The sequence below is a fragment of the Salvia splendens genome, chromosome 19, assembly GCF_004379255.2.
Source record: "Salvia splendens isolate huo1 chromosome 19, SspV2, whole genome shotgun sequence".
NCBI lineage: Eukaryota > Viridiplantae > Streptophyta > Magnoliopsida > Lamiales > Lamiaceae > Salvia > Salvia splendens.
The window spans coordinates 2,473,606-2,493,685 of NC_056050.1; the positions used below are offsets into that span (position 1 = coordinate 2,473,606).

At 44.1% G+C, this 20,080-nt stretch overlaps 1 protein-coding gene across 2 annotated transcripts; it reads left to right on the forward strand.

The window, feature by feature from the left end:
- The first annotated feature begins 248 nt into the window (after positions 1-248).
- Positions 249-19,697, forward strand: LOC121778615 (beta-galactosidase 16-like). 2 transcript variants are annotated; one of them, XM_042175997.1, is made up of 18 exons: positions 259-837; positions 1,874-1,969; positions 2,152-2,264; positions 2,394-2,460; positions 2,568-2,660; positions 16,273-16,367; positions 16,476-16,584; positions 16,678-16,762; positions 16,839-16,957; positions 17,029-17,193; positions 17,274-17,455; positions 17,611-17,699; positions 17,782-17,891; positions 17,982-18,074; positions 18,154-18,258; positions 18,360-18,505; positions 18,581-19,303; positions 19,380-19,697. In XM_042175997.1, the coding sequence occupies exons 1-17, from the start codon at positions 664-666 to the stop codon at positions 18,945-18,947; spliced, it is 2,208 nt and encodes a 735-aa protein (XP_042031931.1). In that variant the 5' UTR covers positions 259-663; the 3' UTR covers positions 18,948-19,303; positions 19,380-19,697. The 2 variants fall into 2 exon arrangements, with proteins under 2 accessions (XP_042031932.1, XP_042031931.1); XM_042175998.1 differs by lacking the exon at positions 19,380-19,697 and having other exon boundaries at positions 249-837; positions 18,154-18,251; positions 18,581-18,722.
- The last annotated feature ends 383 nt before the right edge of the window (positions 19,698-20,080 follow it).

Genomic DNA, 20,080 nt, shown 5'->3' on the forward strand with positions numbered 1-20,080 from the left:
GATGTAATTATTTCTAAATCGAAATTGTTTTTTCTTGCCAATTTAGCTACTAATCACCTATATTATTTCTCTAGATGTAATTATTTCTAAATCGACTATTGTTTCCAACCTGGCTCTTAGATTTTGTACTATCTTATTTGGAATAACACGCCTTTCTTTTCCAAAAATAAAATTAAATACTAGCATATTTATATTTTCATATTAACGACATAAATTATGTTTATAAGAATTTAGTTAGTGTATTGGTATCAAGCAAAGTAAGTGAATCATGCGAAAAATGCTTTCTTGTTCAAAATCAAAGCTGTCAAAATTTGTTTCGCCAATCATCTCCTCACATGATAAGGAGATGTGACTGAAAAATTTAGGTCTTTAATTGATGACTCTTTTCATCATTAATTTTCCTTACTACTATTACTTAAATACAGATACTGATGCCTAAGCAGATTCCTTATTCATTAAATAAAAATCAGGAATTTTGGGTTATTATAATTCATGCATATTTCCTTATTATTTACCTTCTCCTTTGCATTTTTTTGGGTTTTCATTTTCATTTTCTTTGCTTATACGTTTGACTAACATTAGTTGGAATGTTAGATTTTTTGGCCATTTTGGTATATATATAGACTTATAGAGAGATTTAATAGTATTTAGAGAAAATTAAAAATGAGAATGGTGGTGTGGCGGTGGGTGTGGTTGTTGGGCGCGGTGGTGGCTGCGACGGCGGTGGGTGGTGCAAGTGGCGGTGCCGTTACCTATGACGGAAGGTCGCTCATCATCGACGGCCACCGGAAACTCATCTTCTCCGGCTCAATCCATTATCCTAGAAGCACACCTGATGTATGTCTCTCTCTTTCTCTCTCACACACAAACACAATTTGTGTGGCCTACTTAATTTTTTTCCTAACAAAATTATTTGGTTTACTTAATTTTTTCCCTATATTTGTTTGTTTTGCCTTAGTGATTATTGATGGATTTTGAATCAAATGTTGACGTAAACAAGAGTTGTAACTTGTAATTATGGCTATGCTAGCTATTGATTTAAAGGAAAAGATTTTTTCTAATTTATTGTCCAAAAAATTGATTTGTATGTATCGTTGGATATGTGCTTGTTTTAAACACAAAATATATAATTTAGAAATGAAAATTGCATTTCATATCAATATTGTGTTTTTGGAATTTCTAGTTTTGGGTGAATTTCTTGTGTGTGCACATTTGAATTACAAAATGTACGGAGCAAAAGTGGTATAGCCCACAAAAGCTTGTTTCTTCTTGAATTCCAATTTTCTATAAGCAATCACGTGAAGTGAAAATGAATAGGGTGATTAATTCCAAAAGTAACAGATACCACCTCGTGAACTACTAGAGATGTAGGGTTAAAATGGATCGGATCGGATTGGATTGGATCGGATCGGATCGGATTGGATTTTTGAACCGTAATATGCCTTGACGGGCCTAATTGGAGAACCATTTTATCAGTTGGTGGTTTATTTATTTTTTTGAATCTTTAGTTGGTTTATTTATTTATATATCTCTTTTTTAAAACATTATCAATAGTAAAATGGTGATCAATCCTAGTCGAAAATTAGAAAAATCGTAGAAAATCTAAAAATTTCATGGGAAATCAGGTAAAACTGATGTGGCCATCGATTTCGATTCAAAATCACAATTGTGAAATTTCTTGTTGGCCGGTTCGGTTTAATTTTTCCGGAACAAAATTACCTATTTTTGAACCGGCATATCGTCACTATCATGAACTACTACTTTATTTCATTTTCCCTTAATTATGGGAATTTGGTGAAAGGTTGTGTTAATTCTGTGGTTAAATTGGAAAAGCCACAAAATTGTAGTGTTGATTTACCAACTAATTATACAGATGTGGCCATCACTAATATCCAAAGCCATAAGCGGGGGACTAGACGCCATCGACACTTACGTTTTTTGGAACCTTCACGAGCCCCAGCCAGGACAGGTATGTCGTACATTTAGTTGCACACTATTTGTCAACACAATTTCGACCGAATTAAATAGAATAGTAAATATTAGTATATTTAATTATAAACTCTTCCTTTCATTCCAATATAGACTTGACGTATTAAAATAGTATTGAAACGTGACAATTAATATTGATGTATTTTTCCGATGAAATTTCAGTATGATTTCAGTGGAAGACGTGATTTGGTGAGTTTTATTAAGGAAGTACATTCTCATGGCTTGTATGTTTGCCTTCGGATTGGGCCATTTATCCAGGGTGAATGGTCTTATGGGTAAATTAGTTAAACCTTTTTTTTATATTATTATTGCCATTTTATAAAATTTAATATTTGCTCAAACCATTTATTAAATATTTTCCTTTGAAATTAATCATATTTATAATTGATTTTTTGTTAATTCAGAGGATTGCCCTTTTGGCTTCATGACATACCCAACGTACAATTCCGATCCGATAACGAACCATTTAAGGTACCAATTTCTTTTTTTCTAGATCTAAATATACTATTAATATTATATATTTCATAATAATTGTTATATTATAAATTTTTTTTACATTTGATCTATTTTGGTGATAGTTTTACATGCAAAATTTCACTACAAAAATAGTGAACATGTTGAAATCGGAGAATTTATATGCTTCTCAAGGAGGACCCATCATTATTTCCCAGGTTAGAAATATTATATTTCAAATTCTCAAATATTGTGTTGGAATTGGCAATAAATAATTAAATACCAAAAATACATTAATTCAGATCGAAAATGAATATCAAAATGTGGAAAAAGCTTTTGGTGATAGTGGGCTGTCGTATGTCCGTTGGGCCGCTGCGATGGCTATGGGCCTCGACACCGGTGTGCCTTGGTGTTACGAGCCTATTATTATTTAGTTTAGATATAGTAGGGATTTGCATATCTTCTTTTCTTATATTATTTTCTTGGTCATTAAGTTAGGGTATTAGTATCTAGTATTATAAATAGGAGAGATTATATCATTGTATGGGGAAATCCATCGATGAATTGAATGAAGAATTATTTTGCCACAAAACTTGAGCAATACGAAATTGAACCTTCTTGCTGCCGACGGAGAGAGTTTCTCCGCGCCAGCCTCTCGTTTGATTTACCGCCGACCCCAACGTTAGGGGCGCCGGATTTGTGTGTTGTTCGATCGTTGGACGGAGATTCTTCGTTAAGAGTGGTGCACTCTTAACAACTGGTGCTTTCATCGGTTCTCACCCTCCGCATCCATTCACCCTAATTAGAGGTCAATTTCTACGTGGAAGGACATCAACATCCAATTTTTTCCATTATCATGTCACACAACTGCATCGACGTGGCGTGGTCGGGCGACCCCTTGTCCCTTGGGTTTGAGAAGATCATGGCTAGATTCGACAAATTGGAGTCGCTTTTGGACGCGAAGGACCGACGACGGGGGAAGCTTCAACCACCACAACGGCCTGATCCAGAACCACCTAACGGTCTTCCTGATCGTGGCGGCACTGATTGGGACAAGCAGCGTCGGCTTTACACCCAGCCTACGTACCGACGGCCACAACACCACCAGCCGGATAGGTACCCACCGCCGCCTCCATATCAACCGGATAGACGCCGGCCGCACCACCTCCACCAAACTCGTTACGGGCCGCCGCCCACGTACAGGGGGTTCCCGCGTCGTCAATTTCTGGAGCCGCAGCACGGGCCTTCTCGCCAACCATCCTGTTGGGACCTGCCGGGTGCTCGGGTGTCGATGGGTAATCGGGATTATGAAGACAACGCCTCTATATATTACCCTGATTATGATGGTGACTCTGAGGGATATGATGAAGACGTTGATGTCGACCATGACCCATCTAGCAACTCACAACTAACTGTCATTGTTGTCCCGCCGCCACCACCACAACGCTCACCATCTTGCTTGAGCATGACAAGCCACGGCCATTCGGCAGCGCCACTACCCGCTGTAGCTGCTGTCCCATCTTCGAATCATCCCCCAACAGTTCCATCTTGCATCCCCGACGACGATAGCGGAGAGGAGAGCGGATTGTTAGATGAACTACCCCCACCCGCTGTGATCTCTCCGCCATGCTGCCCCTATATCAGTGGAGAGGAAGAAACATTGTTAGATGACGACGAGGAGGTTGATTCCATTGAGGAAGTGAAGAAGGTCGTCGCATCTCTCGATGCTGCTCGAATGACATCTAACGATGTTGTTGAGAATTGTTTAAGCAAAAATTGTGGTGCTTATCGATGTGCATTAGTTGGAAACAAAGTTGCACCGTCCTTTCCAATACGTTTGAAGGAGATTGTCTTTATCTGTGGGAATTTGCATGTTAGGGATCCTACACGGCTGAATCCTCGATCAACATCACTCGACACCGATGCTAGGTTGATCCCTCCGCGCAATGACACGCCATGTTTGAGCATTCTTGGAAGCATGGACGAGCTTTTCGTTTTGGGATGGAATTTTGCGGACTACATGGGGTCTCCTTTGTTGATTTTTGATGGAGGGGATGAAGGGAAACGTTTAGTTGTTCGATATGTGTTTGATCCAGGAGAAGACGCCTCACCAAAGCATATTTTCGCGAAGATCGTCATTGTGTCGTGGTTCCCACCTTGAGGACAATGTGGATTTTAACCGTGGGGGAGTTGTTACGAGCCTATTATTATTTAGTTTAGATATAGTAGGGATTTGCATATCTTCTTTTCTTATATTATTTTCTTGGTCATTAAGTTAGGGTATTAGTATCTAGTATTATAAATAGGAGAGATTATATCATTGTATGGGGAAATCCATCGATGAATTGAATGAAGAATTATTTTGCCACAAAACTTGAGCAATACGAAATTGAACCTTCTTGCTGCCGACGGAGAGAGTTTCTCCGCGCCAGCCTCTCGTTTGATTTACCGCCTGATGGGGTGCGTACTAAACAAGCCCAACAGCAATGACGGCCCATCAGCCCAAAGCCCAAGGAAGAGTATGAGTTCGGCATTACCAAAGAGTTCGGCCTCAGCCTACAGCTCGGTAAAAGCCAACCTATCAAGCTCTACTCTCAGATCGGCAACCAAAGCAGGAGTATGAGTTCGGCATTACCAAAGAGTTCGGCCTCAGCCTACAGCTCGGTAAAAGCCATCCAATCAAGCTCTGCTCTCAGGTCGGCATCAAGCTCTACTCTCAGATCGGCAACCAAAGCAGTTCGGTCTCAGTATTCGACCGAACAAGGAGTTAGTGGACCCATACAGGATGTCCAACACACCCACTACCACGTGGTGTCAACTCAGGCCACGATCGTAGGCCATGACCTACGCTACATCCACGATCTTAGGCCATGACCTACACGACATCCACGACTTAGGGTGGTGATGCAAGCCACGATCTTAGTTCAAGATATAAATAGAACTTAGATCAGATAGAAGAGGGTTAAGCTCTCTAGAGATAAAATCATATAGCAAGTCTGTGTTGTAAGCTGTAATCCCAGATCAAGCAATACAATCTTGCCCTCCCTTCTTCCCGTGGACGTAGATTTACTTCAGTAAATCGAACCACGTAAATTCTGTGTGTTGTAGTTTTCATTCTCTACCAGCTTTTACTAACATCAGAAATTCGCGGATCCATCACTGGCGCCGTCTGTGGGAAGCAGAGAACAAAATTTGTGATAAAGCGAATTTTTGATCCATTTTTTCCACCCAAAAAAATGCATACCAGATCGCAGAGTACCCGTATTCCTGCCCGTGAGAACCAGGAGGAAGCCAATCCATCCCATAGGTCTGGAAAACAGCCTAGGGATAAATCCACCACCAGTTCTCATGGCGAAGGAACAGGCCGCTCCAAAAATCGTCCCACTGAGTCTTCCCAGCAGCCTGATTTGAATGAGGCTGTCAAGCTGTTCTTGGCTGAGAAGCAGGATGAGTTCTTAGCCTTCCTGCAAAAGAGCCAAGAGCCGAAGACGAAAACGGAGGATTCTCCTTCCTCATCCAGACATGAAAGTCACTACCGCAGTAGTGCCGTGTCTTCCAGGAAGAAGAATCCTCAACCCCGACATATTCCTGTTCTTCCTCGGTACCGGAATCACAGGAGAACTCAATCTCCTCCATACCGACGAGATATCGGATTCGCCGTGTACGGAGCACTGAAGACTCCGTTCTCGGACGACATCACCCGAACTCCCCTACCACAGAACTACCGAACTCCGTCGATGACTTACGACGGGCTCGTGGACCCCCACGATTTCTTGGGGCGCTATCAGTATAACATGGCGAACCAGGGTCTCAACGAGGTCCACATGTGCAAGCTGTTTCCCGAGCTGCTCATCGGGAACGCGAGAAGGTGGTTCGATAGCCTCCCCCAGGGCAGCATCAGATCTTACCGAGATCTAATGGATGCCTTCCACAGGAGGTTCTTTCAGAAAGCGGAAGCCCGAATCACTTCGGCTCAGCTGCTTTCCATTCGTCAAGGTCGCGACGAAAAAATCAGCGACTTTATGACAAGATTCCACAAGGAATGCCTGCAGGTAGACGATCTCAACGATCTGCTTGTCATCTCGGCATTCCAAAATGGAATCTTGCCCGGAGCTCTCTACAGGAAGCTCGTTGAGTGCGGTCCGCAGACAGCTCAGGAAATGTGGGACATTGCGGACCAGTACTCCCGGGCCGATGAGGCAGACCGTCGCAAACGGTCGTTAGACAGCTCATCGTCCCGAGGAGACAGGAGGAAGCCCGATCATAGCGATCAGGGACATCCTCGCCGAACTCCTTTTGGCGATCAGGGACATCCTCGCCGAACTCCTTTTGAAAGGATTCAAAGGACTCCGGTGCAAGACAGATTGGGACCCCGTCTCAATCCCGAGAAGCCGCCCGCTCAGTTCGTACCGCTGAACAAGCCGAGAGCGGAAATTTTCGAACTACACTCTGACCTGTTCGAAAAGCCAAAGCGGATGACGAAATCTGCCGCGCGCCGACCCCAGGATAACTACTGCTCCTACCATCAAGACCACGGTCACGATACCGAGGAGTGCAGAAACTTGGCTGCAGGTATCGATGTTCTTGTGAGGGCAGGGACATTGAAAAAATACCAAAGCAAGCAGTCAAAGAAGAATAAGAAGCAGAGAGGTGCGAACTGCGCTCCTCAGGATCCGAAAAGGCAGCCGGATCCCGAAGACGATGACGAGCCGCAATATGATGGAGTAATCCTGACTATTGACGCTCTCCCTGCCGGGAAGACCAAGTCGTCCCTGAAGTCAGAGCGCAGAGGCTCCAATCGAGAAGAGCCAACGCATAAAAGGCTGAAGCAGGACGAAGTGATTACGTTCTCGGATGCTGATCCCGTCCCGGCCATCTCTCCTCACCAAGACGCCATTGTCATCCAAGCCGGAGTGGCAAACAAACTGATCCACAGGGTGTTTGTGGATACAGGAGCGTCAGTCAGCATTCTTTTTAAAGAGTGCTTCGACAAACTAGAAGTGGACCCAGCTCGGCTCAGCCCGGCTCCGCTTCCCCTGAAGAGCTTCGCCCAGGAGGACACCCGCCCTGAAGGTATTATCAGCCTTCCGATCACGGTGGGGAAAGCGCCTACTAGCTCCAGTACGATGATTGAGTTTTTCGTGGTGAAAGCTCGGTCCCCGTACAACGTCATCCTGGGAAGAGACTGGCTCAACACAGTTCGGGCCATTTGCTCCACTTATCACCTCACCATCAAGATCCCTACTAAAGGAGGGATAGCGGTCATCCGAGGTGACCAAAAGAGAGCAAAGGAATGTCTGCAAATTGCGCTTAGAAGTGCCGAGCAGTCAGATCGGCACCACCAAGCATAGCAATCACAGCAGCCGGAGTCAGAGGCAATGACCGAAGTCATACCGGAGCCGAATTCGATGACAGTTCAGCTGTACGAAGACGATCCATCCAGAACGGTTAAGATCGGCTTCGCGGGAACGCCTCTACTTCGGGAAAAAACCATCCAGCTCCTCAAGGAGTACAAAGACGTCTTTGCATGGTCTCCGTTGGACATGACCGGAGTGCCCCCCGAGGTAATCACTCATCGTTTAAATATTGATCCTTCGGTCCGGCCGATAAAACAGAAGCAAAGACTCTTTGCGGCAGAACGAAGTCAAGTCATCCATGACGAAGTCCGTCAATTATTGAAGGCGGATGTGTTATTCGAAGTGAAGTATCCTTCGTGGGTGGCCAATCCTGTCATGATCAAGAAAAAGGAAGGAGGATGGCGGATGTGCATAGATTTCACCGATCTAAATAAGCATTGTCCCAAAGATTGCTATCCCCTTCCGAACATAGATAAAAAAGTAGAAGCTCTGATAGGCTTTGAAATTTTTTGTTTTCTTGATCTATACAAAGGATACCATCAGGTTTTAATGGATGAGATTGACGCTTCAAAAACGGCCTTCATTACTGATTTCGGCATTTTCGCTTATAAAAAGATGCCATTCGGTTTAAAGAATGCCGGAGCCACTTATCAAAGGATGGTAGACAAGCTTTTTCGGCACCTGATTGGAAAGGAGGTCGAAGTATATGTTGACGATATAGTCGTCAAAAGCAAAAGCACTTCGGAGTACGAGCACAACCTCAAGTCCACTCTCAACGTGCTCAAGAAAGCCAACCTCAAACTTAATCCCCAAAAGTGTACCTTTTTGGTAGATTCGGGAAAGTTTCTGGGTTGTTGGGTTTCAAAGGACGGACTCAAGGCAAACCCCTCAAAAGTTCAAGTCGTTCAGAACATGGCAATGCCGAAGTCCATACATGACGTGCAAAGGCTAACCGGATGTCTAGCCGCACTGAATCGATTCTTTTCCCAAGCAGCCGAAAAGCAACTGCCGTTCTTCAAGGTGTTGAAAAAGGCACCAAAGTTCGAGTGGGGAGCCGAGCAGAAAAGGGCCTTTGACGAGCTCAAAAGTTATCTAGCCGAGCTTCCTATTCTCTCTGCTCCAACCGAAGCCGAAGTAATATTCTTATACTTAGCGGCATCGGATCAAACCATCAGCGCGGTGCTTGTACGAGAAGAAGGCCTAAAGCAGCTTCCCATCTATTTTACAAGCCGAGCATTAAGAGGTCCAGAAACCAGGTATCAACCTCTGGAAAAGATTGCTCTAGCATTAGTAAATGCAGCAAGGAGACTGCGGCCATACTTCTATGCTCACAAGGTATGCGTCTTAACTGATCTGCCACTTCGGCAAGTGTTGACCAAACCAGAAGCATCAGGCAGAATCGCCAAGTGGGCTATAGAGTTGGGAGAGCACACAATTGAATATCTACCTCGGAAAGCCATCAAGGGACAAGCCTTGGCGGATTTTCTTGCAGAAGCGAAGTTCGATCAAGCAATTCCCGTTATTGCTGAACAGAAGAATTCTGCCAATGCCGAACTAGCACAGCCCTTGGAATCCGAAGTAGAGCCGCCGGACTGCTAGAGCGGATTCGTAGATGGAGCTTCAAACAAGATGGGAAGTGGAGCTGGTATTTTACTTGTCGCTCCCGACGGACACGAGGTAACCTACTCACTTCGTTTCCTATTCCCCACTACTAATAATGAAGCCGAGTACGAAGCCCTCCTGGCCGGACTCCAGTTAGCGCAAAGTCTGCTCGTCAAATCTCTCAAAGTCCATTGTGATTCACAAGTCATAGTAAATCACATGTTGGGTACAAGTGAAGCTCGTGACGAGAGAATGAAGAAGTATTTGGACAAAGCGCAAAGCATCAGCCGAAGTTTCTCCTATTTTCGGATAATCCGCATTCCCAGAGCGGAAAATAGCCGAGCAGATGCCTTAAGTAAATTGGCCTCAGATCCGAGCTCAAAGGCGGAAGAATTAATGCATCGAAGCATTGATGAAGCCGAGGTACATTCAGTATCCAGCTCGCCGAACTGGATGACGCCGATCTTGCAGTATCTGGATCAAGGACAATTGCCCGAGGATAAGAGAGAAGCTCGGAAGATCACGTGCCGAGCTCTTCGGTACGAACTTCATGAAGGAGTCCTCTTTAGAAAGTCTTACCTCCAGCCGTTATTGCGGTGCGTAGGACCAGAAGAGACGGACTACATCCTCAGAGAAGTTCATGAAGGATCGTGCGGTAGCCACATCGGAGCCAGAGCTTTAGCTAAAAAAGTTCTGAGATGGGGATATTATTGGCCAACCATGGTACAAGAGGCAGTGCAGCTCGTCAAGAAGTGTACGAAGTGCCAAATTCATGCAAATGTCCCAAGGATGCCGCAGACCGATCTATACACTATGCAAAGCCCTTGGCCTTTCATGCAATGGGGCATAGACATAGTGGGACCACTTCCTCAAGCTCCTCGGCAAATGAAATTCCTTATCGTTGCCGTGGACTACTTCACGAAGTGGGTGGAGGCTGAACCATTAGCTACAATAACGAGCTCAAAGGCATTGGACTTCGTCTGGAAGAACATAGTGTGCCGATTTGGCATACCCCACATCCTCATCTCGGATAATGGGACTCAGTTCACCGACAAGACGTTCAAGAATTGGTGCCAAGAGCTGAACATTCAACAGCGGTTCACTTCGGTCTCCCATCCCCAAGCAAACGGACAAACGGAAGTAACGAACCGGATTCTGGTGAAAGGGTTAAAAGCTCGGTTAGAACAAGCCAAAGGACAATGGGTAGAAAATCTCCCTCAAGTCCTATGGTCCTACCGAACTACACCCAAAACCTCTAACGGTGAAACTCCGTATAGTCTGGTGTACGGCACTGAAGCCGTAATTCCAGTGGAGATCGGCGTACCCAGTCCCCGAACTCTAAATTTCTCCTCAGAAATGAATGACGACGGACTGAGAGCAGAACTAGATCTCGCCGAAGAAAGAAGAGAATTGGCGTGCATAAAAGCAGCCAAGTATAAAGAGCAAGTAGCCCGGTATTATAACCAAAGGGTAAAAAAGCTTCAATTTCAAGTGGGAGATCTCGTCTTGAGAAACAACGAAGTAAGCCGAGCAGAAAAGCTGGGCAAACTCGAACCCACATGGGAGGGTCCATATCGGGTGTCAGAAGCCCTCGGCAAAGGGTCTTATAAATTGACTCACATGTCAGGAGAACAAGTACCCCGAACATGGCACGTCTCCAACCTCAAGAAGTTCCACTTGTAAGAGACAAAAGTCCGGTCAGTCCGTCTCGTGTCTAGTTCGGTCATAGGGGTATGTGTTTTTATTTGTTTGTTTTTTACTTGTACCTTTTACTTGTCGTTTTTTTAAAAAAAAAGGGTTTAAAGTTTTTTTCCTTCGTCCTTTTCATTTTTTCTCTATGTGTTTTGTCTCTATGTGCTTGTCGTCTCTTACAAATGGTACCAAGGTATATCGTTCTTTAAAGACTGATCTCCTTTTTAGATCGATTATTAAAGACTATTGTGAGTCCAAGCTTCTACGGAGGATATAGGACCACAATTCAGCTTAACAAGCAGTCCGTCTGAAACGAACTGCAATAAGCCAACGATTGTGAGTCCAAGCTTCCAAGGAGGATACAAGACCGCGATTCAGCTTAACAAGCACTTCGTCTGAAACGAACTGCAATAAGGGAAAGTCCGATCCACGCGATAAACCTCGCCGAATTAGGACGACCAAGTTCGGTCAAAGAAGTTTACCTCATAAGACCGGGGACGACCATGTCTAGTCAAAGAGGTTTACTGCATAAGACCACTTCGGTTAACAGGGAAAGTCCGATCCACGCGATAAAACTCGCCGAATTAGGACAAGGGAAAGTTCGATCCCGGCGACAAAAATCGCCAAATTAGAACACAAACCAATTCCGGTCAAAGATGTTTATTTCATCAGACCAAAGACGAGTCCGGTCAAAGATGTTTATTTCATCAGACCAAAGACGAGTCCGGTCAAAGATGTTTATTTCATCAGACCAAAGACGAGTCCGGTCAAAGATGTTTATTTCATCAGACCAAGGACCAAGTCCGGTCAAAGAAGTTTACTTCATAAGACCAAGGCCCAAGTCCGGTCAAAGAAGTTTACTTCATAAGACCGAGGACGAGTACGATGAAATTTTTTCGCTAAGCTGTAAATACAGTGTTAGAAGCGAAAACAAAATTTCATTTTTCAAATCTTGTTCGGCATACAACTTAGCTACCCTACAAAATGGCGTTACGCTATTACAAAGGACTATTCTACTGTCCAGGGTTGCTGAAGTTAAGCCACCTATCTGCAAAATCCTCTGGAAGCCGAGTTCGGTTGTTCCGAGCAGATGAAGAATAAGCAGGTCGACGAGATGCTATCCTCGACCCAACGCCTCTTCCCCGAGCCCGAGAAGTCCTAACACCTCGGCGATGAAGAGTCTCTGCAATAAGCATCTGCTGATCTTGCTCGCTCATAGTCACAACTCCTCGGCGAATTTCAGTCCGTCCCTGTCTTGACGATTCCGGTTGCTCCTGAGCCCGTTCTCGTCTTGACGTTTCCGGCTGTTCCGGAGTTCGTTGTTGGCTGGGAGTAGGATTTTGAACAAGGGAACCAGAGGTTTGATCTGGAGTGCGAGCATCTGTTGGCGCGATATGCCGAAGGAATCTTTCTATGGAGGGGCGCCGAGAAAGAACAATGTTGTACCGAGAAGCCCAACGCCGCAGTGATGTCACAACTTGTTGGCAAGCCGGGCTCTCCAGCACATTGTTCATACGGAGTACATGATATTCCTCCCACAGTTCGTCAACTCGACTCTGAACATCTGATATGGTCATTCCCCCGCGCACACGGATGTAATCCTCATACGCAGTCCTCTCAGCAATGGCCGTATTCAGCTCGGCCTCCAGATCTTTCTTATCGGACTCTAAGTCTTTGATATCGGCCTCCAGCTTCACTAAACGAGCCAGAAGCTCGTCATTCTTCGTCTGATCGGCTATAGCTCTTTTCTCAGCTTCGTCTAAAGCCGAAGAGTACAGCCGTTTCCAGTAAAGTATCTCCATCTCCTTGAGTACAAAGCAGCTATATTAGTTCGGCAGCTGTACCGAGCAGATAGTAAAATACAACAGGAATAAAGGCGAGTACGAAAAGCTATACGAAGACAAGTGTAGAGAATTTTTCATTCACAAGGAAAATTTTTTTACACTAGGAGGGCTTCAAGGCCATTTTACAAGGAAGAAACTAGACTAAGAGAAGGGAGACGAAATCATACTCCGTCAGCTTCGTCTCCGGCTCCTTGGTCTGGTTCAGCTTCTTTCTCCTGAGCTACCTCAGCCTCGGCCTCGCATCCTGCCGGCCTCGCCTCCGCCTCCTGATCGGCCTCCTTCTCCGGATGCCCGGCCCGCTCGACTTCGGCCTCCAGCTCCAGCGGCTCGGCCTCACCCTCTCCGTGGTAAGTCGAAGCGGGTGAAACGGGTCCCACGGAGGCAAAGATAGCCTCCAGGTTCTCGTCCCGATCAGCTCGACAACTCCGGACTCGGTCTGCAGAAAGCAGGACCGAAGATGAAGCGAGCTCCTCAAGGAGCGGCAGATTCTGAAGCCGAGCCGCTATCTCTCGGCTGTACAGAGGCAGCACGACGTCGGCCCCCTGCTCGCCCTTATCGGCAATTAGCCTTACCAGACTACCGACAAAGGCCGAGAACTGGCTGCTCAAAAAGAGTTTCTCCGTGTAAACACGGAGAGCCTCTCCTTGGGCAACCACGGCAGCAGCATCCCTCCGTTTCGTCTGCTCCCGCTGGATGACGAGCTGGTTTTTGGCAAACTGAGCTTCATCCTGGGCCGAAATCCTAGCAGCTCTGGCCTTCTCAAAGTTAGCCTCAGCCTGTTCGGCCCGATGACAAGCAGCCGCCAACTTCCTCTGCATCTCAGCATAGTCATTGGACGCTTTGGAGAGTTCGACGGCGACGAGCTTGGAGAGCATATCGTTCCTCTGAAAATGAATAAAGAAAAAAGTCAACAAAGGGACCACAAAAAATACAGGAAAAAAAGCAAGGCCAGAAAATCAAGAAGAGAATTCACCTCGGCGAAGTCCGTGGGCCATAAAAACGGCTCACAGATATGTTCCGAAGGAGGCGCCAAGACCGCGTCTTTCTCTGGCGCTCTCGGGGGCTTCTGGGCCTTCCCCCTCCCCTTTGCCGAAGTTGACTCCGGCTTCTTCGGATCCGAAGAGGTTTTTTGCCTTTTCGGAGTCCTCTCGGCATCAGACGCCGAGCTGGTGGTTTTCGGCCTCTCCGGCTCCTTGGACTCCGAAGATTTTCGGGTAGCCTTGTTCAGCATGTACACTGCCAAAAAGCAAGAAAGCAAGGTTAGTTTTCTTCGTTAAAGCAGTAGAACATAAAGGTAAAGAGAAATCCTCACCCTCGGCCTCTTCGTCCGAAGACGAGATGTCGAACACGACGTCGCCCTTGACGAGCTCAGACTCCGTGTAGTGTTTCCTAACTATGGGAATCTTGTTGAGCTCGCCATCGAGCTCGGCCAATGGTTCTAACCGAGGATGAGGAATCACGGACTTCGGCCCTCTCCAGGGGAAGCCCGGAGCCGCTGTCCTATTATAAAAAAAGAAGCGGTTTTGCCATTTCGGCCACTTGGTTTTGCAGAATGCCCTAAAAGGCTGTAAGGGGATCAAGTAAAACCAAGATCCCTTCCTTTTAAATTGGAAAAAATTAAGGATTGCCCGCAGAGACAGATCCTTATCTAACCTACTGAGTTCGGCAGCAAAAGCCGACAAGTGCCTCCAAGAGTTCGGAGTCACCTGACCTAAAGGGAGTTGAAAAAAATCAAGAAGCTCTACAAAAGGTGGGGGAAGAGGGAAACGAAGCCCGCATTCTAAGCAGGCTTCGTAAACGGTGGCATAACCCTCCGGCGGGTCGTTAGCCCTATGATCATCGTCGGGAACCACCGCCTTCCCCCCAGGAAAAGAGTATTTTTCGTAAAGGGATATCACAGTATCCTTACTCAAGATACTGTGAAAATACTCTACGGTCTTCTCCCCGGATTCTTTCCGGCTAGAAGACCCCTTACCCCCTTTTCTACCGCTACCAGACTCAGACGAAGAAGAAGCAGACATGGTTCTTACTCTTTGAAAGTTTGAAGAAATCCTGAGGAAATTTTTGAAAGCGGAAGGAAATTTTTCACGCAAAAGATAGAGAGTGCAGAAGAAGCCAATAGCAAAGGTGTTCAAATGATGAAGAAAGGCGGTATTTATCAGATTTGGAAAAGATTTCAAATCATCGCACCGTTTCATATTCCACCTTTTCAGGATTCGACGGCCGGATTTTACTGTCGCATTTAATGCCGCATTTAATGCAGTCACGCGCAGGGCACGTCCCCTGACTTCAGCCTCCCCCGTACCCTTTTCCAGAATGCCGAAGTGACTCGCTTCGCCGAAGTGATTCACTTCGCTTTTCGGGGGGGGTAGTGATGGGGTGCGTACTAAACAAGCCCAACAGCAATGACGGCCCATCAGCCCAAAGCCCAAGGAAGAGTATGAGTTCGGCATTACCAAAGAGTTCGGCCTCAGCCTACAGCTCGGTAAAAGCCAACCTATCAAGCTCTACTCTCAGATCGGCAACCAAAGCAGGAGTATGAGTTCGGCATTACCAAAGAGTTCGGCCTCAGCCTACAGCTCGGTAAAAGCCATCCAATCAAGCTCTGCTCTCAGGTCGGCATCAAGCTCTACTCTCAGATCGGCAACCAAAGCAGTTCGGTCTCAGTATTCGACCGAACAAGGAGTTAGTGGACCCATACAGGATGTCCAACACACCCACTACCACGTGGTGTCAACTCAGGCCACGATCGTAGGCCATGACCTACGCTACATCCACGATCTTAGGCCATGACCTACACGACATCCACGACTTAGGGTGGTGATGCAAGCCACGATCTTAGTTCAAGATATAAATAGAACTTAGATCAGATAGAAGAGGGTTAAGCTCTCTAGAGATAAAATCATATAGCAAGTCTGTGTTGTAAGCTGTAATCCCAGATCAAGCAATACAATCTTGCCCTCCCTTCTTCCCGTGGACGTAGATTTACTTCAGTAAATCGAACCACGTAAATTCTGTGTGTTGTAGTTTTCATTCTCTACCAGCTTTTACTAACATCAGAAATTCGCGGATCCATCACCGCCGACCCCAACGTTAGGGGCGCCGGATTTGTGTGTTGTTCGATCGTTGGACGGAGATTCTTCGTTAAGAGTGGTGCACTCTTAACACTTGGGTTATGTGCAAGCAAGACGACGCTCCCGATCCAGTGGTAAAGCCCACCACAAATTTCTCCTTTTGTCAGCCTTAGTGGGCCTGCTGGCCAACTAATATTTTTTGCATTGGGCCACAATGGCCCACTACTAAAAAGAACTTAAATTTGGTGTTCATGTCTGCAGATTAATTCTTGCAATGGGATGATGTGTGGAGAGACATTTGTTGGACCAAATTCACCAAATAAACCAGCAATGTGGACAGAAGACTGGACACATTTGTAAGAAAATTACATTTTTATTCTCCAAAATTGTATATTCATCTCTTAATTTTTAGTGAATTTTAAAATGTTACATCTAATTTCTTTTATGTCTATGTACATGTGAAGCTATGACAATTATGGCAATACCACCAAACTCAGACCAGCTCAAGACATCGCATACCATGCTGCTCTATTCATAGTCAACAAGACTGGAAGCTACATAAACTATTACATGGTAAACATACACTGTCTACATTATAAACCATTCCGAATCCAAACACGGTTTTCGTTATTACATCTCTCATTTCACTTTTTTGGTCGAATTTAGTATCACGGAGGAACCAATTTCGGAAGAAATGCATCCGCTTTTATGATAACTAGTTACTATGACCAAGCTCCATTGGATGAATATGGTAAAATATCAAGCAAATATGCACAAAATCTTAATATCAGTTTTTTTTTTAAAAAAATTTCTTCTAAACCTTACAGGTTTAATCAGACAGCCAAAATGGGGTCATTTAAAAGAGTTTCATGCAGCAGTGAAGCTGTGCTCACAAACAATACTTTATGGAACAAAAACCAATATCTCTTTAGGTCCATTGCAACAGGTTAACATATTCAAGAAAATTTCATCACATGCTTTAATTATTTCAATACTAAAACTAATTTAATGAAATAGGCCATTGTCTACAATGGTGAAAATGGAGAATGTGCAGCATTTCTTGTGAACAAAGATGCAACAAGTGATCCTGATGTGCAATTTCAAGACCGAACCTATAGACTCCCACGAAAGTCGATTAGCATCTTGCCCGACTGCAAAACTGTCGCGTTCAACACGGCCAAGGCAAGTGGTACATCACATTTGTACACAACATATTCTATTTATAACAGAATCATAAAATTTTATGTTCACTAAAAAAACAGGTAAGTAGCCAATATAGTACAAGAACAATGGCTGCAGTTGTGAAGCTGAATTCACCAGAGAAATGGCAAGAATTCGATGAAGTTATTCCATCTTTCAACGATACCTCGTTGAGATCAGACTCACTCCTCGAGCAGATGAACACTACCAAAGATGTATCTGATTATCTATGGTACACTACAAGGTGAGTTTCTATCTATCTATCTATCTATCTATCTATCTATCTATCTATCTATCTATCTATCTATCTATCTATCTATCTATCTATCTATCACTGCCTTAATGTGTTAAATCTAATAAAATGTGTGGAATTACAACATATGACCGATTTCGTTATAGCTATGAGCAATCCGAGGAGTTGAACTCTGTGATCACAGTGGATTCTCGCGGCCATGTATTGCGCACATTTGTGAATGGAGAATTTCTCGGTGAGATAATAGTGTAGTAGACATAGATTTATCGCGTTTTTCATTCAAGAATGCACGTGTTCAACGCTCTGATTTTACTCAGGCTCGGGGCACGGGATCTATAGGAATCAAAGCTTCAGTTTGGAAAGTGGTGCCTCTTTGAAGAGTGGAGTAAACAGCATCTCCTTGCTAAGCATTATGATTGGCCTACCGGTATATACTAAACTTGTCTATGTGCATATGTAGTAAAATTAAGACCTAAATCAATCTTTCATTTCATTTAAATTTGAAATGAAAACATAGGATTCAGGGGCATTTATGGAGAAAAGAGCTTCTGGATTGAGAAATGTGAGCATTGGAGATAAAGACTTGACCTTTTCTTCATGGGGATATCAGGTAGTGTTACACATGAGAAAAATTGGTGTTTTTTTGTCGATTTTCTTTCGTTAAAATGGTGTCACTATTGTTGCTTAAGGTTGGATTAGTAGGAGAGAAGTTGCAGCTTTACACAGAAGAAGGCTCAAGCAAAGCAGAATGGAGCAAATTCAACCAATCTCCACAGCAACTTAAATGGTACAAAGTGAGTTATGAGTGTACTAATATCAAAATATGATGAATGAATATTCATTTAATCTGATGTATTAGTTAGTCATTTCAATACATGGTGCATTTTGTTGTTAGGCAAGATTTGATGCACCTGAGGGGACTGATCCCGTCGCGCTAAATCTTGGCACGATGGGGAAAGGCGCAGCATGGATCAACGGTGAGAGCATCGGGCGCTACTGGATCTCCTTTCACCAGCCTAACGGCTTGCCTTCGCAGATATGGTAAGATCAGTCACAAAAATTACAAAAAGGCCAAATTAATTATATTGCATTTCCCAATTGATTTAACATTTTCAGGTACAATATACCGAGATCCTTCCTCAAGCCTAGTGACAACCTCCTAGTACTATTCGAGGAAGAAGCCGGGGATCCTCTAGGCGTATCAGTGGACACTGTGTCTATCACAAAAGTATGCGGGCACGTCTCAGGTTCCAATCCGCCTGCAGTGGCTTCATATCTGAGGCAACGGGGGAGGAGGCCTAAAGTCCAGCTGCGTTGCCCTCCGAGCAAAAACATCTCTAACATTTTGTTTGCAAGCTTTGGGAGCCCTTTGGGTGATTGCAGCAGCTATGTGTTAGCGGATCCCTCAGTTCTGAAAACAATGCAAGTGAAGATGACTCAAAGAAGAAGCAAATCAGTAATATATGTCATGCTGCATCTATGAACGTGGAAGGCAAAGAAGTTGATCCATCTCATCTTGTGAATGCTCCAGCTCACAATGAGGACCACATGATGAGCTGGAAGGATGTTGTTGTGAGAATGATGGAAAAGCAGAATTGATTCTCATCCTAGCTGATTATTGGTTGAGTATCGTAACTGATTTGGCTAGGACGATTAGGAGTCTAGATCCTTCTATGAATCCTTATATAATGCTATGTAATTGCTATCATTTCATTGATTAATGAAAAACTAAGCTTACCATTTTGAGTCATCTTCACTTGCATTGTTTTCCCTCAGTTCTGAAAACACTATGCTGCTGGGAGTTGCCACTCGACTAGTTCATCCGCTGTCGTGGAAAGAGTAAGCGTTTTTCTTTATACGTTCGCTCTTTTTATGTCTCGGGAAGAGTCAGTTTACACAAGTAGTGCAATGACAGGCTTGTTTAGGGAGGAGGAAGTGCTCGGTCCCTTGGTCGTATAGAAGCTTTGGAGGCGATCCATGTCCCGGTGTTTCAACACATCTGCTGATCGAGGCCGAATGCCAGTGATGGTGGATATACTCTTAGCTAAGTACAATAGGAACCAGAAGACACAAGCTTATACAAAAGGGATCAAACACAATTATGTTAGAATCAAAAGAATAAAGAGCAAAAATGCCAAAAAAAAACAGCTAATTTCCATTTGATGCCTATGTATCCTCTGATATTCAGTGTATGATATCACAACAGGCAATAGAAATTTTCAGTTTTTCTGCCTACATGTTATAATCTGTCATTCCCCTGAAACTTATGTTTGTAAGTTGAGTTGGCATGATGTTATTAGATTAAAGTATAATGAGAAAACTATGGTTCTTAAACAAGAAAAATCTTAGTAGTTTTTATTTATATCTGGATTGAGACAAGAACTGTGAATAACCATCAACTAGGTAGAACAATGTAAAATTAAAAGAAGAAATATTGTACATATAATGATATGAATAGGAGATGCCATAAAAAACAATACATTCTAGTATATATAATTAATAAGCACTCTTTTATTCTATAATTAAAATATTTATTTATTTTAAACCGTGAATAAGATTTATATATCTACTCTAAAATGTAATGTGATTCTATTAAAGTATACGCGAGTGCATTTA